The 21,700-nt window shown below is 52.5% G+C and overlaps 1 protein-coding gene across 2 annotated transcripts; it reads right to left on the bottom strand.

Moving 5' to 3' along the window:
- Positions 1-1,858: 1,858 nt before the first annotated feature.
- Positions 1,859-18,276, bottom strand: EI24 (EI24 autophagy associated transmembrane protein). 2 transcript variants are annotated; one of them, XM_055131222.1, is made up of 11 exons: positions 18,128-18,276; positions 15,377-15,489; positions 10,926-11,071; positions 9,725-9,785; positions 9,068-9,134; positions 8,277-8,401; positions 7,834-7,953; positions 7,252-7,363; positions 5,917-6,028; positions 5,335-5,409; positions 1,859-2,937 (listed from the first exon to the last, which is right to left on the bottom strand). In XM_055131222.1, the coding sequence occupies exons 2-11, from the start codon at positions 15,416-15,418 to the stop codon at positions 2,775-2,777; spliced, it is 1,023 nt and encodes a 340-aa protein (XP_054987197.1). In that variant the 5' UTR covers positions 15,419-15,489; positions 18,128-18,276; the 3' UTR covers positions 1,859-2,774. The 2 variants fall into 2 exon arrangements, with proteins under 2 accessions (XP_054987197.1, XP_054987198.1); XM_055131223.1 differs by having other exon boundaries at positions 18,124-18,246.
- Positions 18,277-21,700: the final 3,424 nt, after the last annotated feature.

Genomic DNA, 21,700 nt, shown 5'->3' with positions numbered 1-21,700 from the left:
GAAAAAAAAAAAATCTGCCCATTAAAATGTTCCTAGTCGGCTCAACGCTCAGCTCGGAGGCATCCGCTGGCAAGTCAAGAGCTGTTCTGATGAACGGAGTTCTACGTAGGACCGTGGGGGGCATTTTGAATCATGGGTCCAATGCCAAGCTGGGAGACTAATCCCAGGAGGGATTTTATGAACTTGATTCCTTCCATTCTACTGGCTGTGTGATTCAAACTCCAGCTCTCATTCTTTCAGTTACTAATTATTAGTCTGCCTCAAACTGCCTTTCTGAAGCCAGCTGAGAAATCTACTCTGCCTTTGATCCCTGGAAACATGATCTTTAATCACCGCCTGCAGTACCTGAGGCAAGAGAAGTTTTCACTGCTTTCTTGTACATCTTATTGGAGATTGTTACAAACTCCTGCTGTGCATATGCCTGATGTAGCCTTGGTACAAGTCTGGCCTTTGAGTTGCACTGGTGAAACTTTGGAGAGCGCCCAGCTGCACTCACAAGAAGGAGCATTTTTCTCAAGAGAGTTGGGCTGGCTAAAAATCACACATCTCGAGGCTGGAGCAACAGCGCAGCGGGTAGGGCGTTTGCCTTGCACGCAGCCTACCCAGGTTCGATTCCCAGCATCCCATATGGTCTCCTGAGCATCACCAAGAGTAATTCCTGAGCACAGAGCCAGGAGTAATCCCTGTGCATCGCCGGGTGTGACCCAAAAAGAAAAAAAAAATCACAGATCTCTACCTGCCATGACTCTCCTTCAACACAATCAGAAGACCAGCCTTGTTGGTGAATTTCAGGCAGCAAAGACATGGCCACTTAAATAACTGAGCCAATTTAAAACATTTTAACAGCTAAAGAAATACTTATCACTGATCAGCTAATGGAACACCAGGTTGTCTTTTTCAAACCACCCCCAACAACCTTGAAGTTTAATTCCCTACAATGCTGCTTTCACATGACCGCAGGAGACAAAGAGAAATATTGAAATAAATCTAGTTGTTTTTTGTTGCTTAATTTTTGCCACATGTGGCGATGCTCAGGGGTTCCTCCTGGCTCTGCACTCAGAATCACTCCTGGCAGTGCTTGGAGATGCCTTCTGGGATGCCGGGGATTGAACCCAGGTTGGCTGCATGCAAGGCAAAAACACTCTACCCGTTGCCCTATCACTCTGGCCCTTGAAAGAAAATCTTAAAAGAATGTCTTATAACTTTTTGTGCACAGGATGAAAAGTGATTATTCCCAAAATGTCCACTATGAAATAAGGTTCTACATTTTAAACCAGGTTTTCATCTCTCAGCGATCATTATGAATCCCAATTTCTTTTTATCCTATACATGGCAAAGATTGCTGTCCATCTTTCATGCATTTTAGGACCATAAAGGTAGTATGCACATTCCAGATTTTAAAGCAAATAGTCCCAAATTCCTTAACAAGATGCAAACGTAATGACATAATCTGAACATCTAGATTCAGGGAACGTTTTCAGGGCTAATGTCTCAAAAGCATATCCATTATCCAGGACTGGCTTGTGGCTCCACGGATATATCTGGGGGAAGGGGCTTCCCAGAAATTCTCAGCCCATCCATCACATGGGGTTATGCTCAGAGTCCCTGCGGCCCCTGGAATGCTCGGGGTCCTCCCCGACTCCCCCAGCCCTGCTTGAGAAACCATATGGAGCTGTGCAGGTAACCAGGATCAGCTATGTAAGCATGAGCCTTAAGCCCCCGCCCACCTCCCCCACCCTGATACTCTCTCCCCAGACCCCTTCCTTGAAGAATGATAAACTCAACCATCACACACCTTGTGGGAAACCAGCTCACATTTAATTGTGATGTTTTAAAATTGTACAAGTGTTTTGACATCTGACCCATCCCCCCACCCCCCTACTTAAGTCTCTTAAAATAACAGGAAAACACCAACCACAGGTTTAATGGACTTATTCAGTTCAACCCCCCAGTTCCTATTCGCAGCACCCGGTATTTCCTCTGAAACAGTGGGCAGAGCAGCAGCGGCCAGCAGCAAGTCCAGGCCCCAGAGTTTAAAGGTTCGGGTGCCGAGGTCTGCCGCCTCGGCTCTCACCCAATGTTGGTGCCTCCCTACAGGTGGGGAACTTTAAAAATGTTCCAGTGAAAACACCTTGATTCCCCTTCAAGGGGAAGAAAGAAAACTCACTCTTTAGACCCCGGCAGATCTGGCTGTGGGGTCTTTCCTCCTGTCCCCTCTTTACAGACTTTTTTTTTTCTTTTTTGCAGTGGACCAAGGGAGACCAAAAATCTAACCTGAGTTACAAGAAACAAGACAGTGATGGCTAGAACGGGAGGGCCGGGAGCAGCGGCGACGCTCCCTCTCCCTCCCACATCCAATATATGTGCTTCACAGGAGAACAACAGAAGTGACGACGGCACGAAATACGACAGCTAGAATTACAAAATCCATTCATCCGAGGGTGGAGAGAGGCAGGAAGGTGGGGGGGGTGGGGAGTAGATAAATGGCACAGGGAGAAAAAGTATTCAAATAAGTCCAGACACAGGGCAGGGACGGGGGCTGGCAGATGCTAGAAAAGAGCTGAGGACGGACCTGTGGTCCTTGCAGACTCATCCGAGTTTAAAAAAAAAAAAATTAAAATCTGCATACAGGAGTCAGGAAGATTCTGCCTTACATGCACCAGAAACGAAACTTCCGATTCCTCCGAGACGGGAAAACGCACAGGGCCCTTGGCAGAGTGGGTCCTGCCTTCCCTGGTTTGGAGGGGGCCGAGGGGGGGAGGCTGGCTGGTGACTCAGTGGCCCGAGGCAGGCTTCGGTTTGGCGGGAGATGGGTGTGGTGAGGGAAGCTTGTCGGCGGAGGCAGAGCTGCTCAGTGCGGACTGCAGGTAGACCGTCTTGTGGAAGAGTCTGTTGCTTAGGAAGACCACCAAGGAGAAGAGGCGCAACTGGAAAAGGCTGCAAGGCAAGAGACCCCGCTCAGCAGGTCCCCGAACGGATGGAAACAGTTATGGGGGCGAGCGGGGGTGTGGCTTGGGCGCCAGCCCCCATACACAACCAAAGAGAGATAGTTTTAGGGGCCGGAGCGATAGCACAGTGGGTAGAGCATTTGCCTTGCATGCGGCCGACCCGGGTTCAATCCCTGAGCATCCCCTAGGGTCCCCCGAGCACCACCAGGAGTGATTCCTGAGTGCAGAGCTGGGAGTGACCCCTGCGCATCGCTGGGTGTGACCCAAAAAGAAAAAAAAAAACACCAAAGATGTGGTTTTAGCTATGGGACAACTTGTGAAGTAGGGCAGGGAAAGAGGACCGAAGGGCACCATCAGACGCAGATCAGGGGGAGCACTCGAATGCCCTGGGCCCCCGCAGGAGCTGCCGTGGAAGGACTGGGGCTTGCCCAAGTGACATCGTGTCTCGGGACACACCCATCAAAAAAAGGCCAGCAGTGTCTCGGAGAGTCCACACAGCACTGCGGCCTGGCAGAGCAGATCAAGTCCCAAACAGTGGAACATCCCAAAAAGTGGAACATCCACACTGCAGACCCCCAGAGACTGAAGCGAGACTGAGGCGGGACCAACAAAAGCCAGTGCCCAGGGCTCGGACTGGTCAACGTTCTCCGAGGATGCTTCACTGACGGCATCTGCTTTGCATGTGGTGATCCGGGTTTAATTCCCACACGCCATATGGTCTCTGAGCCCCCACAAGTGATACCAGAGGGCAGAGCCAAGAGTAAATCCTGAGCATCACAGGGATATGGCCCCCAAGCAGTAAACAAACAAAAACCCCCAAACAAACCAAAACTTCACCACCTTCCAAATAAGAGTTTTGTTTAGGGCCCCACCCAGCTGTGCTCAGGGCTTACACCTGGCTCTGCTCAGAGATCACTCCTAGTGGAGCTCGGGGAACCCCAGGCAACACCAGGGATCAAACCCAGGTTGGCCACATGCCAGGCCAGCGCCCTATGTGCCATGCTGCGCTATCAGCTGCGCTATAGATCTCAGGATCTCCTTTAAAACAAATACATATTCATGTGCTTGTATGAAGAAGAAGGGCTGGAGTGATAGCACAGCGGTAGGGTGTTCACCTTTCACGCGGCCAACCTGTGTTCAATTCCCCCGCCCCGGCAAGCTACCGAGAGTATCGCGCGCACACACAGCAGAGCCTGGCAAGCTACCCGGGGCGTACTGGATATGCCAAAAACAGTAACAACAAGTCTCAAAATGGAGACATTACTGGTGCCCACTTGAGCAAATGGATGAGCAACAGGATGACAGTGACAGTAACAGTGATGAAGAAGTCTTGAGGATACATCCCAGGTCTCATTACACTTCATATTAATGCTCTCCTCCCGAGTGAAGATTATTTGAAATAAATATGGGCTGGGGAGACAGTCCAAAGGGTTGGTGAGCATAATGTGCACGAGGAAATTCCAGGTTCAATCCCCAGCACTGCCTGATTGTTGCCCTAAGCATGTCAGTGAGTGCTGCCAACTAAGGCCCCCCCCAACTGATATATACTAGAGGGGGCAGGGACATGGTTCTGTATAGAGAAGAGCCTCATATGTGTGAGGCCGGAGTTTGATCCCTTGCATGGCAAAAGCAATTTTTTTTTGCTCTTTTGGGTCACACCTGGCGATGCACAGGGGTCATTCCTGGCTCTGCACTCAGGAGTCACTCCTGGCGCTGCTCAGGGGACCATATGGGGTGCTGGGAATCGAACATGGGTCGGCCACGTGCAAGGCAAACACCCTACCCGCTGTGCTATTGCTCCAGCCCCAGCAAAAGCAATTTTTAAAAAAATTTTTAGAAAGCTTTTCAAAGGGAAAAGCCGGAGTGATAGTGTAGCAGGTCAGGCATTTGCCTTGCAAGTGGTGGGCCTGGGTTCAACCCCGGCATCCCATAGGATCCCCTGAGCCCTCCAGGAGTGATTCCTGAGGGGAGAGGCAGGAGGGACCCCTGAGCATAGCTGGGTGCTACCCAAAAGACAAAACAGCTGTTCAAAGAGCACAAGGTTTGATCGCAGGAGGCCCAGGTTCAATCCCTGGCATCACATAGTTCCCTGAGCACCACCAAATGGAGTTGAACCTGAGAAAAACTAGGGGCCCAGAAGCTAAGTTAAAAGCAGGAGGAGAGAAGACTTGGGACCTGGCTGGAGGCTCACCAGGCTGAGCACACACTTTACAGGCAGGAGGCCCACATTCAATCCCCGGTACCACACAGCCCCCCGAGTGCCCCCAGAAAAACCCTTGCCCTTAAAAACAAAACCAAAAGAAGAAAACCCAAAATACAAATAAACCCTTTCCATGCAGCTGCAGGATTCCATCCCCACTCCTCAGCACACCGGGGTCCTACTCACTATGCTTTGCCAGGGGTCTTTGCTTCGTTGGCGCTGATGATGAATAAAGGAAAGAGGATGGAGAAAAGGCAGCCGCTGCAAAGAAAACAAAACACCAGCCATGAGTCACTCCCATAACAGCCAAGCGTCGGAACCCCCGGGGGTCCTCAGGCTCCAGTGGAGCATCAGAGCTTGAGGAAGCCTCAGAGGAGCGGACATGCCTTCCAAAGAGGACAGAGGACTTCTCTACAGCTGTCTGTCGCTGCCCCAAAAGGAGCATAAAAGCAGCAGCAGGTCACAGGGGCTCGTGCACCTGCATTTTCAAGCCAACCCAGGTTCAATCCCTGGCTAACACAGGGCCCCCCCAAGTACCACCAAGAGTAATTCCTGAGTGCACAGCCAGGCCAGGTGTGACCCAAAATTCCAAAAAGGAAAAGGAAAAACTGGTATTTATCTACTAGGGAGTCAGATTCTATGACTCTGGCAAGGTAAATAAGGCAAAACGCCTCGCGCAGAGGGAGACTCAAGCCCCTGACCATGCAGCCACTTCCTCACTGAGTCTCAGTCTGCACCCGGCCCCTCCAAGCCCCTCCAGCCCATTACCTGATGATGTATGAGGACTGCATTGCCGTCAGGAAGGCCAACGGCAAGCCAAATCCAAAGTAGTATGGCCAATTCCTTTCTATGTTCGACAGCCGCTGGTGCATCTCGATTCCTGAAACGAGGGGCCCGATACAATGACGACTCGGGTCTCCCCTGAGTCAGACAAACATGGCAGACAAATGGGCTTGAGTTTTAGCACAGCTCTGCCACTGAGAGCACAGCTAAGACATGCACATCGGAAACATGCAAATCCCACACAAGGCTTCAAGGCAGTTTTTATGATTCAACCACGGCAATTCCAAAATGGGCAGCTAAGCCAATTATGGACTATAACACGAGCATCCTTCGCCAGATTTTGCCTTCAACAAACCAAGACAGCAAATAAAGCAGCAGCAGAAACCCTCTATGACCACGCAAATCAGATACAGAGGCCGCAGGCCTTTCCAGTAATTCAAGCATCTGAATTCACTGGTGGCAATTTCATTTCTAAGTCAGAATAACTCTTAATCACTTAGGACATGTTTTGGCTCAAATAGAGCGACTCCACATTGAGTGCGAAAAAAGGGAATGGTATATTGCTCTGTTCTCTGCCACCCCCAAGTTAAGGGTTAAAACCCCGGAGGCAAGAAAAGAGGCCACTTCCTCCCAAAGGTCCACTGTCATTGAGTAGTTTAAAATGCCAGTTCAGGGCTGGAACAATAGCACAGCGGGTAGGGCATTTGTCTTGCACGCGGTCAACCCAGGCTCGATTCCCAGCATCCCATATGTTCCCCCAGCACCACCAGGAGTGATTCCTGAGTGCAGAGCCAGGAGTAACCCCTGAGCATCGCTGGGCGTGACCCAAAAAGCAAATAAAGATAAAAATAAAATTAAGGGCTGGAGCGATAGCACAGCAGGTAGGGCGTTTGCCTTGCACGCGGCCGACCCGGGTTCGATCCCCAGCATCCCATATGGTCCCCTGAGCACCGCCAGGAGTAACTCCTGAGTGCAAAGCCAGGAGTAACCCCTGTGCATCTCTGGGTGAGACCCAAAAAGAAGAAAAAAAAAAAAAGACTTGTTTTGGGGGCTGGAGAGATAGCACAGCGGGTAGGGCGTTTGCCTTGCACGCGGCCGACCCAGGTTCGAATCCCAGCATCCCATATGGTCCCCTGAGCGCAGCCAGGGGTAATTCCTGAGTGCAGAGCCAGGAGTAACCCCTGTGCATCGCCAGGTGTGACCCAAAAAGCCAAAAAAAAAAAAAAAAAAAAAAAAAAAAAAAATAAAATTAAATGCCCATTCTGCAGCTGTGTGTCCAAGCTGGAGCCCCAAGCTTCGGAGTTGGGGAGCTGCACGTACCTTTATTGAACCACCGATATTCGAAGCAGTACAAGGAGTAGAGAAGGGACATGTGCAGGAGACTAACCAGCTGACCGACCAGATGGATGGGAAAGAGACTCACAAACATGCCCTGCAGAACAAATAAAGAAAATGTTAGTCCCGGAGCTTCAGAGCCCTGGGCCGGGGTTGGAGTGGCTCCGTGGCAGAGCTCAGCTTTGCACATGCGAGGCCTTGGGTTCGAGCCCCCAGCACCACAGAAACAAAACCAAAATTAATGGGAAAAATAAAATAAAACAAGAATGAACCAGAGCTTCAGCACCCAAACACTTCACATGCCATGAATCGCCAGGCTCCGCCTATATGATTACCCCACCCCCTGCTCCCACTGTGACCCCCTGAAACCTCTGCTAATCCTAGGGCTCCCCAATAACGGGGCGTGCTCAGGGAGGCCGGGATGGGCGGGCAAACTCGTCCTCTCATTTTAGATTGCCTAGCCTTTCATTCCTCTATTTTCACAGTTGTCTGTGAAAAATACGACGTGAAGCTCATCATGTCCCACAGCGCACAGCCAGCCCCGGCTGCGGCCTCCGGCCGGCTCACCTGCAGGAGGAAGAGCGCCTGCAGCAGCAGGTTGAAGAGCATGTCGGCGATGATCTTGCTGACGCTTGGGAAGGGGTGCGGCTTCCTCCCTGACACCTCAAACGCCAGATCGGCGATGTCCTGGAGCAGAGCAACGTCGCTTAGCGAAACAGGGAGTCAATCGCCTCTAACCCACACCCCCCCATCAAAGGTCACTCATCTGCCACTGGACCTGCCAGCTGAGGTCATCGAGATGCCCGGCAAACGGGCCCAGGATGCTCCAGTGACAGGGGACAAAAGCTCCATTCTACAGGAGCAAAGATGGCCTGCTGGCTGCTTGCTTGGTCCATAGGGGTCAAGGTTGCGAGATGGTCCCTCCATGGCCACTTCGGGCCAGGGCTGCCCCTGGCCACCCGCCCAGCCACCATCCAGTCGGGCCCAGGCTCCCCCTGCCCTAGACCTACTTGGAACCAAATCGCATTCACGACTTTGCTGAGCACAAACAGCGGGAGCACCCAGAGAGCGCTGAAAATTGACGTGAGGAAGAATTCCAGCCATGACCAAACGTCTCCATGGAGCGATGGGTCACCTGAGAGCAGGGGCAAAGAGAGAGGAACCAGTTGGACAGGAGAGAGAGAGAGAGAGACGGCAGCGCATCCTGCCCCTGGGAGGGGCTCGCCACTCCCTGCCACGCCGACACCTTTAGTTCCTAGCTGGCACGTCCCCTACTGCAATTCATGTTTCCCTCTGCGGACACACCTGCGTCTGGCCCCGGTGCCAACTCAGGAGAGCCATCTCTGAGACAGACCAGCCGAGCAAGCGGTGACTTGAGACGTCAAGAGCAACGGCACAGGGACCATCTGCAGGAAGCCACCTGGCTGTCACCACTGATTTCACCTCAGGAATTCACTTCCATTTCTTCAGCCATAAATAAATAAATAAATAAATAGGGGCTGAAGCAATAGCATGGCAGGGAGGGCGTTTGCCTTGCACACTGTGGACCTGGGTTCGGTCCCTGGCATCCCATAGGGTCCCCCAAGCACCTCCAGGAGTATGAGTGCAGAGCCAGGAGTAAGCCCTGAGCATCGCCAGGTGTGACCCAAAAAGCCAAAAAATAAATACATTTATCTAAAACAAGATCCTCTCAAAGGATCGGGAGGTTTGAGTCTTGGGACAGAGAAGTAATAGACTAGCCCAGCATCCACACACCCCAACTCCACAGCGGGCAAGCCCCACGGAGCCGGGAGGCACCTACCGATAATTTGCGCTGTTACGGACTGAAGCACAGGAATGAAGACGCGGTAGAACAGGAGGAGACTGAACTAAAGGGAAGAAGCAACACGGGAACATTAGAGTCCGCCTTTAAAACACAGTTCCGAGTTTCAGGGTGATTATGTTCCAGAGGAAGGGGCCTCTCATACATTAGGAAAACCCAAAGAGGCCCCCAAATCGGACAGGGAGCTTCCAATCCGCGTGCCAGGTTGGAAGGAAAGTCCTCACCTGGCTGACAGGAACGGTGCAACTTTAGGGACGGAGAAACCAACCTCAAAGAATTCAGAGGCTGAGATACAGGGAATCACTAACAAAGCTAAGGTGGATGTTTTCAACATCAGGAAATGCTTAGATTTCCAAGTCGAAGGAAACACTTAACTGGCCATCCAGAGCACTTAAATCTCACTTAAGCTTGTTGTTGGCGCTCTGGGAAGCAACAGTGTATCTTCAGACCCATCCCGGACATACACATATTCTCTGAGTGGGAACAGAAATCACAACCCGGGTGTAAACTGAGGTTTTAGAGATGGAGAAACAAGTGAGAGCTACTCGCCAAGGTTTTGAGAAAACAGCCGAAAACTCCGAACAGAGTAAAGATTCAGGTAGAGGGCACCGAGAATTCACGGTGAAAAGGACTCACCCAGAACACGCCACCGTTCCAAGCGCAGCACTGGAAAATTCTGCTGACGATTCGTGGCTCGCTGGAAAAGATCATGCCCATTTAGACAGGCAGAGAGGCCATCCCAGGTGTCACTGCACGCTGTGGTTTTGTTCTGCTTTGCTCTGGAGGGGGCCACACCCAGCAGTGCACGGGGCTTACTCCTGACTCTGCTCTGCGCTCACTCCCACCGGCGGTCAGGGGCACACACATAGTACTGGGACCAAACTGGGGTCTGCTGAGTGCAAGGAAGCGTCTCAGCCCCTGCCGTCTCTCTCCGGTCTTGTTTTTATAGCTTTTACTGATAGCATACTGTCTTTCCAGCTACTATCATTCTCTGTCAGCCCCAAAAAAGCTAAACATTTCTAGAGACGATTTTCATAAAAGGAAGTAAAACTATACACACACACAAAGAGCAAAACAACTTAATTTAGGAGATAGGAGAAAAGAGAGAGGGAGAGAGAAAACCCCATAAAGTAAATAGAAGTAATTACATATCCCCAGCGGAGATGTGGTGACCCCCAAGTGTGCCAAAATATTTACCGTCTAAATTTCAATTAGATGGTAAATATTTACCATCTAATAGCACAGCGGATAGCGAGTCTGCCTTGCACGCAGCCGACCAGGGTTCGAGTCCTCTGTCCCTTTTGGAGAGCCCAGCAAGCTACCGAGAGTATCTCACCCGCATGGCAGAGCCTGGCAAGCTACCCATGGTGTATTCGATATGCCAAAAACAGTAACAACAAGCCTCACAATGGAGACGTTGCTGGTGCCCGCTTGAGCAAATCGATGAACAATGGGATGACAGTACTACAGTGACGGTGCTAAATTTCAATATTAAAAATTTAAAAACGATGCCTAAGTTATAAATAAATCCACATCAGCTCTCCTAGATGCATCCATTAGTTCAAATAATTTCTTTTGAGATTCTCTTTTCATCCATCTGACTGAAGCATCACAAGATCCTGTGCAAGAATTACCTCTAGGCCTTCATCTAATTTATTATGGGGGGGGGGCATGGAGTTTGGCACAGGATCTACTTATGACATTTTTATTTTTGGAGCAAAAGGAAAAATGAAGCTATAGGGTCTTCACTAAGAGTGGCTCCTGTGAAACGCCCCTCTGCCCCGCCCCATCGACTCCATGCTTCCTGGCCCCCCTGCCATCACCCTTCCCCCCTCACCTCTCCTGCTTCCTCTCTGTGCTTTGTGCTCTCCTCTGTGCCAGGGCACTGCTCGCCCTCCGCCGACGCTGCTCCTCTCTCTTCTGCTGAATCCGAGCATCCAGATTGGAGATGGTGCATATTCCCCAGATGGAGTCTTTGATCCCCTGTAGAGAAGGACATCATTTTATTTTGTTTTGTTTTGTTGGCTTTTTCGGTCACACCCAGTGATGCTCAGGGCTTACTTCTGGCTCTGCACTCACACTCTTGGCCGTGCTCGGGGGACCATATGGGAAGCCGGGGATGGAACCCGGGTCAGCCACATGCAAGGCAAACACCCTCCCCGCTGTACTATGGCTCCAGTCCTGATAAGCACATAATTTTTAAAGGGGGAGATGAAGGCCCAGAGGAAACTCTCCACAGTTCGATACAGCATGAAATAATACCAAAATAAAACCCAGCTGAGCTTTGGGGGCCGTGCAGCTTAAAGGAACCTTGTCTCTTCGGCTTGCTGCTGGCTTCGGGGCCACACCCGGCAATGTTCAGGGAACCACATGGTGTTGGGGATCAAACCTGGGCCTCCCACACAGACAGCACGTGCTCCAGACCTCTGACTCACCTCCCCAGCCCTCGTTTCAAAGTAATTCTCAAAATACTGAAAAGTTTTAAGAACAGAGACCTTCAGAGTACCCTTTGTTCCGATTTCATAGACCCACACTTCACTCACACCACTGTCATTTTCTTATAGGTCTATACTATTTTCCTCCACCTTCGGAGTGGCCTGTTCCCTCGGGACCTGCAACTGTAAATTCTCCAGTGACATTTACTTCTTTTTTGCTACTTGGGTCACACCAGCAATGCACAGGGGTTACTCCTGGCTCTGCACTCGGGAATTACTCCTGGCGGTGCTCAGGGGACCATATGAGATGCTGAGAATGGAACCCACGTTGGCTACATGCAAGGCAAACGCCCTACCCGCTGTGCTATTGCTCCAGCCCCAACATTTACTAAAAACAACAACGCTCCCTTCTATATAACTGCAAGACAGCCACCAAGTGAAGCGACACTGAACTGTTCTCAGCACCAGCCCAGGCCCCACTGCCACCCCTCGTCCCAACTCGTCTGCTCGTATTCAGCCACTCAGCCCAGCATCACGACTACCTCTGGCTGCTGGATCCTGTCATCAGAGACAGCTCCGAGCTCCGCTCTTTGAATCGGCCAATCTCACGGAGCCTCGTGATCAGGCCCCACAGCTACTGGCAGCAATGCCCCATGACGAGTCCTCACAGGCCGAGATGCTAATCTGACTGGAGGTGGGGTCTGGCTCCTCCGCTGCAGGCCCGCACGATGTCCTCCTTGCAACCACCCAGAAACGTGACGGCTGGGATTTCCAAGGCTGGATCTGCACAGCGGGTTCTGTCCCCTGGTGCTGGCATGGAAATCTCTCCGGGAGAGCAATCGGGGGGGGGGGGGGGGGCGGGGGGGGACACGTGGATAGGACACGGATCGTCCACACTCATGTGGCAGAAACTGAATTTACTGTGCTGTTCTCCTTATGCTCCTTCAAGAACTGGATCCCATAGGACGCTGCTTCCTGTACTGTCTAATGCAAGGAGACACTCAACACTCATTCCGAGAAGGACCAGCACTAGACCAAGTTGGAGAGAGACGCCCAGAGGTGATACTGTGTGGAGGGAAAAGCTGCCGGATCGGAGCGTGCAGTGGGAGAGCTGGAAGAGAGCACTGTCCCGAGAGTGCAAGTGTAGGAAGAGGGAGGTCAGCCTGTCAAGACAATGACCGGGCGCTTGCCAGCCACACACAGGCAGCAGCAGGAATGACAAGTGCCACTCACTCATCCGCCCACACCCCGAGCAGCTCCTGCAGACGAGACAGACAGGTTGGACGGAAATACTCCAGAAACGTAACTCCTCGGGGAAAGGACATGGGAGCCACAGAAACTCTGGGTCAATAAGTGACAACAGATTGATTTGCAAAGTTGGGGTGGTGGCACTGGCATACACATGGGGACACACTAAAAAAAAAAAAGGGAGGGCTGGAGTGACAGCATAGCGGGTAGGGCATTTGCCTTGCACGCGGCCGACCCGGGTTCAAATCCCAGCACCCATATGGTCCCCCGAGCACCGCCAGGAGTAATTCCTGAGTGCAGAGCCAGGAGTAACCCCTGTGCATCGCCAGGTGTGACCAAAAAAAAAAAAAAAAAAAAAGACACCTTGAAGTAGCAGGTGACCAGCTAGAGAGACCCTCCAGCGGTCTGCGCTGCATGCAGCAGAGCCCGGCTCTATCCCCAGCACTCCATGGCCTTCCCCCCCTCCCCTCCTTCCACCAGGAAGGAGCGAGGAAGGAGCACAGAAGGAGTGCAGAACCGCCCCTGAGCACCACTGGGTGCGGCTCCAAAACAAGACAATGAAAATATTAGCTACATGGCAAACGGCCAGGTACAAAAGAATGGCCAAAAAAAAAAACCCAAAAAAACAAACAAATGGCCAAAATCCCATAAGAACCACTGATGGGGATCCTTGTCTCCGAGTAATTTTTGGTCTTGCTTTGAATTTCCAAGTCACCCACAAATTCTGTGAAAACAGAAGTGAATCAAGTTCAAACGGCGAAGGGCCTGGGGAATGCAGGGAGGACAGCGGAAGCGCCACTTCTTACTTCCAGTTTGGCCGGACCTGGAAGCGGCCCACGGCAAAATGGCTCCCGGGGCCTAGTAAGTTGCCCTGCAAGCCACCTGCTCACAGCCCGTGTCCCACATACGCTCAGCCTGCTCCAGGCAGCACTGCTGTCTGAGTGATCCCCGGCACCGCCTGGAACGTCCAGCTGCACCCCAGAGAGGGGTGTGTCCGCCAGTGAGCGCCACAACTGAAAAGGTGTTGAGGCCAGGAAGCACAACCCCGGGGCACGCGGTACAACTTCACCACACGTGCAAGCCCCCCAAACGTGAGCAGCCCGCCTCCCTGAGCAGTGCTCGCACCGCGGGAGCAGCGTGGCCAAGCATGTCAGCACCTCAGCCGGGCTGGGGCCCACGGACGCCGCAGCAACTTCTAGAGCAGCAGCCAGGGGGCTGGGCACCAGCTCAGCAGGCGCTGCATGTCGGGGGCCTGGTCCTGGTCCCCAGGCCCCACATGATCCCACACACATCAACAGGAAAGACCGCTGGGCACAGCGCCAGGAGCAGTCCCAGGGCATCACCAGTGTCGCCCAAAGCTCCAACCACCACCACCATCAGGGGCTGGAGAGAGCGTGCGGTGAGTAGGGCATTTGCCTGGTTCAAGCACGGCAGCCCATATGGTCCCCCGAGCACCGCCAGGATTGATTGCTAAGAGCAGAGCCATGAGTAACTCCTGTGCATCTCCAGGTATAGCCCACAACAAACAAAAATAAACAACAGCAGCAAACAAACAAAGAGAAGGGGAATTAAAAAAAAAAAAGAACTAATCCAGGCTCAATATTTCACAGACAGGATGAGCTAGACAATGAGTGAAGGTATTAAAGGCCGGTCACATGGCACCTTGCATAAAGTCGCCTCCCTCTTATGAGACACCCCCTCACCCCCTTCTGCTCAAAGGTTACAAAATTTTACCATTCCCAAGACCCACCTCCCTCAGCCTGAGCTGCTCCTCTCCTACTCCTAGAACACAGGTGCTAGGGCTGCAGCTAGAACATTCGCTCTCAGACCGCCATGACAATGGACTTCTGTTTGTTTGGGGGCCACACCCTGCAGTGCTCAGGGCTTATACCTCACTCTGCACAACTCAGGGAACTCAGAGATCACAGATTAGGGACTGCATCTAGATCATGGGGTGTCAGGAGACCAAACCCAGGTTGCCAGCATGCAAGGCAGAGTCCCCTATCCCCGGGCCGACAATAACGGAATTTTGTGCTACAGTGATTTGGGTGATTACATCCTAAACAGATCTTGATGGGATTTTTTTCTAGAGCATCATCTACACCCCATGTGGTGTGTGTGTGTGTGTGTGTGTGTGTGTGTGTGTGTGTGTGTGTGTGCATGCGTGCATGCATGCGGTGGGGGGGAGAGGAGGATCTATACTACGAATTCAGGTAAAGCAGCTTAAGTAATAGTTAGTTCATTGTTTCATTAGGTGCATCAGACAATGGGAATACAAGATGCGTGCAACTTTGCTCCATCAATTATCATTCCAAAACAAAGTTAATAAAAGAGATAAATAAAGGCTCCGAAGCCAGGCTAAACAGGGCTCCAACACTAAAAACTCTCCCTAGACACAACTCCCAAACTTCCCCCACACATCGAGACGTATCTCTTGAGCAGCGCAGGACAGAACGGAAACCTGGCATGCAGGGCCCAGCAAAGAGGCATAAACTTAAAGAAAGCAAAACACAGAAGAAACAACAACCATCCCCAGAACACGGAAAGGATTTCCTCATCAGTTCCCGTAGCAGAGAGAGGGCGGAAGACCCAAGGCACTACTCACCCTGGCGAGGTCCTGGAGAAAGGTCTTGACACTGTCCGCCATCTCTTCACCGTCCGAGCTACCAGCCACACAGTGGAGACACTGGCGTCCTGAAACCTTGCATCATGAGGGACCTGGACACGGGAGCAGCAGGGGGAGGGAGGATGCTTATCTCAGAGCTGAGCCGCCTTCTGCACTTCTTCATGTGACGCCAGTTTTCCTGGGCTTCCTGGCTTCTATGTGTGAATGGGTGGGGCTGATCCCATCACAGACAGCTAGCGACTGGGAGGCTCTATCCACAGCTGCTGAGGCCTCCCGAGGGTCACCACTGCTGCCCTTTCACCTTCCCCTGTAGGAAACACACTCCCAGTGTCCCCAGTGTCCCTCCTACACATTCCAAGTCCTCTGGAGGATGTAGAAAGGGGCGCTAACTCTTACAATGGCCTCTGAGATAGTCATGCTCACTGTGTAATGTCAAATACTCAAACAGGACGGCAAGATGAAAGTTCCAACAATCTTCAGACCCAAGGTTCTCAGGCACACAGGGAGGCTGAGGGCTGGGTGTGAAAGTGCCCAAGGGGCCAAAGAGACAGTCCAGTGGGTAGGGTGCTTGCCTTCCATGCTCTGACAGGTGTGATTGCTGGCATCCCATATGATTCCCGGATCCCCGCCAGAAGTCCCACCAGAAGTCCCGGGAGCAGAGCCAGGAGTAACCCCTGAGTACTGCTGGGTGTGATCAAAAAACAAAGGAAAAAGACCCCACCCCAGCTCCCATGGGACTCCAACTATGAAGATACTCATGTACACATGGTCAATTTCAGTAAGAAACGGGGGGCTTTAAAACTAGATCCAGAAAAGGCCGCATGTGAAAATGGTCTTTGAGACACCACAGCAGTCCCTTTTCATGTATATCTCAAGTACATGAGGTGAAAAGAACATGAAAGATGATGTGTCTTATTCTCCCACGCTGGAACATTCATGCTGATATTCCATGTCTTTTAAGGGAGGGGGCTGTGCTGGGGGGTAGTGCTCAGGGCTTACTCCTGGTTCTGTACCCAGGGATCACTCCTGGCAGTGGTGGGAGCCCACGTTTGGTGCTGGGGATTGGACAGGGGTCTGCCACACGTGAGGCAAGCACCTGTGTCTAATGTCTCTCTTCAAACAGGTGATACCCCAGTGGGGCTGGAACTTCGAATCTCACCCATGCTAGGCAGGTACCCTACCGACTCACACGCCCGGCTTCTAAATGCCATTCAGGGGAGGGGGGAAAAGCCAAGTTTTTAGAAATCTTTATCAAGAACCCACCATTCGGGGGCTGGAGCAATAGCACAGCAGGTAGGGCGTTTGCCTTTCACGCAGCCAACCCGGGTTCGATTCCCAGCATCCCATATGGTCCCCTGAGCACCACCAGGAGTGATTCCTGAGTGCATGAGCCAGGAGAGTAACCTCTGTGCATTGCCTGGTGTGACCCCCCCCCCCAAAAAAAAAAAAGCAAAAAGAACCCGCCATTCAGAAGTTCTTCCCAGCAGAAGTGACTAGAGGGTATTCTGAACTTAGGAGGCCCTTGCTTCTTCCCCGGCAGCTTCTCCGTACAAACCTCCCGTTTCAAAACCTAAGCACCCTTCCTCCTGACCTATAACCACTCGGACAAAGTGAACCTTACTGACCCAGCTGGCCCTGGGCCACCAGAGCTGGTGGGCAGGACCAGTTGAGCGGCGGGTGGTGACTTGCACAACCCCCACAGGTAGCGCCCGCGCCTCCAGGAGGAGCAATGCGAGCAGAGACGGGGAAACTTGGTCCAAACTTACACCAACACAAACCCCCGGCCCAGTGATGGGCAGCGCGGGGCCAAGGGAAAGAGCAGAGGTGGAATCTAATAGGCAGGTGCCTGCAGCCTGGAGGGTTCACTGCCTTGGCTACAAACTGAAGGTGTTTCTTTGAAAACTTCCTTGCTGATCTTTCTTGCATTTTCCAGCTGTAAGTGCAGTGACATGCGACTCAAACCACCCCTCTCCAGGGGCACTGCCCCACCATAGCAGAGATGTGCTGGGAGGGCTCCTGCCAGCCAGGGGGGTGGGGAGCGGCGGTTATCTGAACCTCGGCCCCTGCCACCTGGCTCTGAGCGCCAGCCGCTCACCTACAGCCCCGGCGCGACCTTCCAAGGACGTTTTACCCGGGGAGCCCCGCGGCTTCCCACGGGCACATCTAGGGGTGACCCGGCTTGACAAAAAAAAAAAAAAATGAAAGAAAGAAAGAAAAGCTGGGCGAGGAGGAGAGCGATCTGCCACAATTTGAGACCCCCGGATTATGTACGTGTTACGTGCCTGGCTCCAGGGTCCAGCCCAGGGAAGGTCCAGAGAACTTCAAACCCCCTCCCCTCCCGGCCAGGTGGGACTGTTCTGGCGTCCAGTTGTGCACAGAGGGCTCCTGCTGACCCCGTGCATCCCACTCGCACGTCTCGGACCCGGGGCCCCCGCGGCCGCGGGGCTCCAAAGAGACTCTGACACCCCCCACCCCATGTCCACTCCTCCCTCCTACCCTGCGGAGCGACCACTGGGCACGGGGGCGCAGCGCGATGAGCGGCGCCCTCGTCTCCTCCCGGGGGTCCCGGCTTTGGCCTCGAGCCGCACCCCCGGGTCTCTGCGCCGCGGCCGGTGCCCCCTCCCGAGCCCGGGAGCCGCCGCGCAGCTGGCCACGACCCCGGGCACAACCCCGGCCCGGCCCGGCCTGACCCGGCCCCCCGCGAGCCCGCGCCCCGCCGCGCGCACCTACCCGGCCGCTCGGCTCCGGCCCGGCCCGAGACCCCCGCGGGCCCGCTCGCCTCCTGCGCGCCCCTCGCGCCCGGCGCTGCCAGGGCCGGGGCCGCACCGCCCGCACTGGGCATGCCCGGGCCGCCCGGGGCCGCTGGGAAGGCGGCGGGTGCCGGGCCCGGGCCGGGGCGGAGCCGCGCGCGGCGGGGCGGGGCCGCGGGCAACGCCGGGCAGGACAGCCTCGCGGGCGCCGAGGCCCCGGGACCGCGGAGGGGACGGGAACGAGCCCCCCGCGGTCACCTCGGTCGGTCTGGGGCAAATGTCTCCCTAGGCAGAGAATACCGAGCAATGAGGGCGTGGCCGAAAACAGTCGGCAGGGGCCGGAGAGGTAGGACCGCGGGGAGGGCCCTTCCCGGAGTCCCATGCGGTCCCCAAGCACCGCCGGGAGTGGACTCTGAGTGCAGGGCCAGGAATGACCCATCTGATCCCCGGGGCACCGCCGGGAGTGACTCCTGCATGCTGGTTCCGGAGTGACCCATCTGGTCCCCGGGGCACCGCCGGGAGTGACTCCTGAATGCAGGGCCAGGAATGACCCATCTGGACCCTGGGGCACCGCCGGGAGTGACTCCTGAGTGCAGGGCCAGGAATGACCCATGTAGTCCCCTGAGCACCGCCAGGCCAGGAGTGACTCTGAATGCTGGGCCAGAAGTAAACCCTGAACTGTGCACCACCAGTGGTGACCCATATAGTCCCCTGTGCTCCGGCAAGACTAACTCCTGAGTGTAGAGCCAGTAGTCACCCGTATGGTTCCCTGAGCACCGCCCGGGGTGACCCCTTAGCATCTCCAGGTATGTCCCAAAAGCCAAAAATAGAAGAAAAAAAGAAAGAAAGGAAAGGAAACCGGTCAATAGAACAAACAGGACTACAAAACAGCCAAGAGCAAGGGTTGGGGTTGTTTTCTTAACAAAGTATAAATAAATATCCTGGAGGAAGCTCAAGGGATCATGTGTGATGCGGGGGATGAACACCTTACCAGCTGTGTACATGCAAGATAAGAACACTGTCCTCCAGCCCAAAACCTAGGAGCTCTGTGATTTCCTGTCCAAAGGTGGAAAGAACCTTTCTTTCCTATTTGTTCAGCCTGCTTCCATGGTCTCATTTTCACCAAGAGCAGATCTACTAGTGATCCACTCATTTCCTTTTCCAGAAAAATCTGTTGTTTGCTTCATTCCATCGCTAAGAGATATTATGGGCAGAAGACACTCCTAAACGTTCCTATTGCCCTATGAGTATTTCTTCAAAGGTTCCGTGAATAGAATCTCTTTTGAATTTTTATTTTGATGAAGCAGCCCATCTGCTGATAGCTTGTTATAAAGATGTAAGTGGTTTAATGACAAGTGATCGTTGTAATTACCACTTACAACGGCAATTCCTCCAAATTTTCCTTTCTATGAAGTTAGAATTTAGCCTACTCTTACTTGATGGAAAGAAATTTTTTAAAGTCCCAACCTAAATAATATAATCTGGAACCAAAAGATTAGAATTTATTTTTAATTATATTTGAATTAAGTAATTCAAATATAATTAAAGAACTCATTATAACTTGTGCTTTTAAAAAGCTCTTGAATACTAGAGGCCAGAGTGACAGCGCAGCAGGGAGGACGTTTGCCTTGCCTGCGGCCAAGCCGTGTTCAATCCCAGGCATCCCATATGGTCCCTCCATGCACTGTCAGGAGTAATTCCTAAATCCAGAGCCAGCAGTAATCCCTGAGCATCAATGGGTGTGACCAAAAAAAAACCCAAAACAAAAAATAAACAAAAAAAAGCTTTAGAGTACTTACCTGATACTACATACCGCCTGTGACGTGAGTAAGAAGGGGGTGTTCCTTTCTGGAGTTTACAAGTACAAAATACAGAACTCAGAAACGGAGGCCCAATCAGCGGGCAAGCTTTGTTTCTATAGCTAGGACACACAGCCGCTAAAATCAGTAGCTTTTAGGGGAGCTGGAGCAATAGCACAGCGGGTAGGGTGTTTGCCTTGCACACGGCTGACCCGGGTTCGATTCCCAGCATCCCATATGGTCCCCTGAGCACCGCCAGGAGTGATTCCTGAGTGCAGAGCTAGGAGTAACCCCTGTGCATCGCCGGGTGTGACCCAAAAAGAAAAAAAATATCAGTGGCTTCTAGGGGATATAGCTCAGCAGTTGAGCACTACTTACCTGTCAATTGGAGTTCTGGGTGCAATAGCTGGCACCATAAAAAAATTACTAAGTTAGCGGTATCTAAACCAAGTTTCTGTTCAACTCTGTGATTCCATTCATGGTGAACGGTGACAATGACAGAGCAGGAGAGCGCTGTCCTGGTTCCCAGGCTTGGGCTCTCGCAGGGGAAAGAGACTCCGTGCTACAGTCAGCGTCAACAACTCCCTCGATGTTTCATATTTATTATTTCACAGTCCTTTAATTGTTGTGCCTGATTAAAAAAAAATACAATGGGTCTCGGGAGTTAGCATGGCAGTAAGGCCTTCCACGTGGCTGACCCTGATTTGACCCTAGCCCTGGGTAAAGCTCCCCCACCCCACCCCCAATCACAGCCAGCAGTGACCCATGAGCACAGAGCAAGGAGTAATCCTCGAGTATTGCAAAACCAAATAAAATCCCAACCAAGTTCGTTGAGGTCTCTGTGTCATGCCCATTTCTTTACCCTCCCAGCCTTCCCTAAGGATCTTTGTGAGCGCCTCCCCCGCAACCCCAGTTAAATTTAGGTTACATATTATTATCACTGTTGTTTTAATGGGGAAATATCACCTAGAGACCAGACTAAAGCCAGGTTCTGTTCATCCTACATGGGATAAGGGCCCAGTGTCTGCATTCTAAGAAACTCCAGGTGACCCTTGGAAGCACCCATCAAGTGCTGATGTGCATCTCTCTTGGCTGGGTACTGACACGGGACCATGGGACACCCTCTGCTTCTCTTAGGCAGAATGTAGACAAGGTAATAATACTCCACACCTCACCATCCCTCCCCCGCCCCTCCCCGCCAAATACCAAATAGCATCTTACCACATTCCAGTGAAAACCAGAAAAGAAGATGGTAATAAAAAAAAGTGCTGGGAGGGCCAAAGTGACAGCGCAGAGGGCAATTGCCTTGCATGCGGCTGACCTGGGTTCTATTCCTAGTATCCCATATGGTCCCCCGAGCACTGCCAGGAGTAATTCCTGAGTGTAGAGCCAGGAGTAACCCCTGAGCATTGCTAGGTGTGATCCCAAAACAGACAAACAAACAAACAAAAAAGTGCTGGGAAAAGCAGAATGAGAAAATGCCACCAGGAATATCTGGCAGGGGGAGTGTGCAAGACTGTTAGAAGGTCACCGGGGAAGGCAGGTGTGAGGAGTGGGTTTTGTGTTGTAATCTCGAATACAGAGGGAACCAGGCAAAGGTCCCAAGTTAGAGGAGGGGACCAACTTACATAGCCTGAAGACAGGGATTTGCTGGACTTGGCCCAGGAAAAGAAACGGGCGGGCAAAGTTTGACTGAAAATATGCCCATCTAATTTGGCTTCCTCTTCTTTATCTTCCAAGCAGTAACACCCTAA

Source organism: Sorex araneus, chromosome 3 (assembly GCF_027595985.1).
Source record: "Sorex araneus isolate mSorAra2 chromosome 3, mSorAra2.pri, whole genome shotgun sequence".
In the NCBI taxonomy this organism is placed as follows: Eukaryota; Metazoa; Chordata; class Mammalia; order Eulipotyphla; family Soricidae; genus Sorex; species Sorex araneus.
Note: the sequence above shows the minus strand (reverse complement) of the source record. Positions and strands in the feature narration are given on the sequence as shown.

Excerpts from the sequence above, each read along its gene's own strand:
- EI24 (XM_055131222.1), bottom strand. The coding sequence starts at position 15,418 with ATGGCGGACAGTGTCAAGACCTTTCTCCAGGACCTCGCCAGG. Across the intron at positions 9,135-9,724 it reads GGAACGGTGGCGTGTTCTGG|TTCAGTCTCCTCCTGTTCTA; the intron begins GTGAGTCCTTTT and ends TCTTCCCTTTAG. Across the intron at positions 7,364-7,833 it reads AGGCGCTCTTCCTCCTGCAG|GGCATGTTTGTGAGTCTCTT; the intron begins GTGAGCCGGCCG and ends TTTGTTCTGCAG.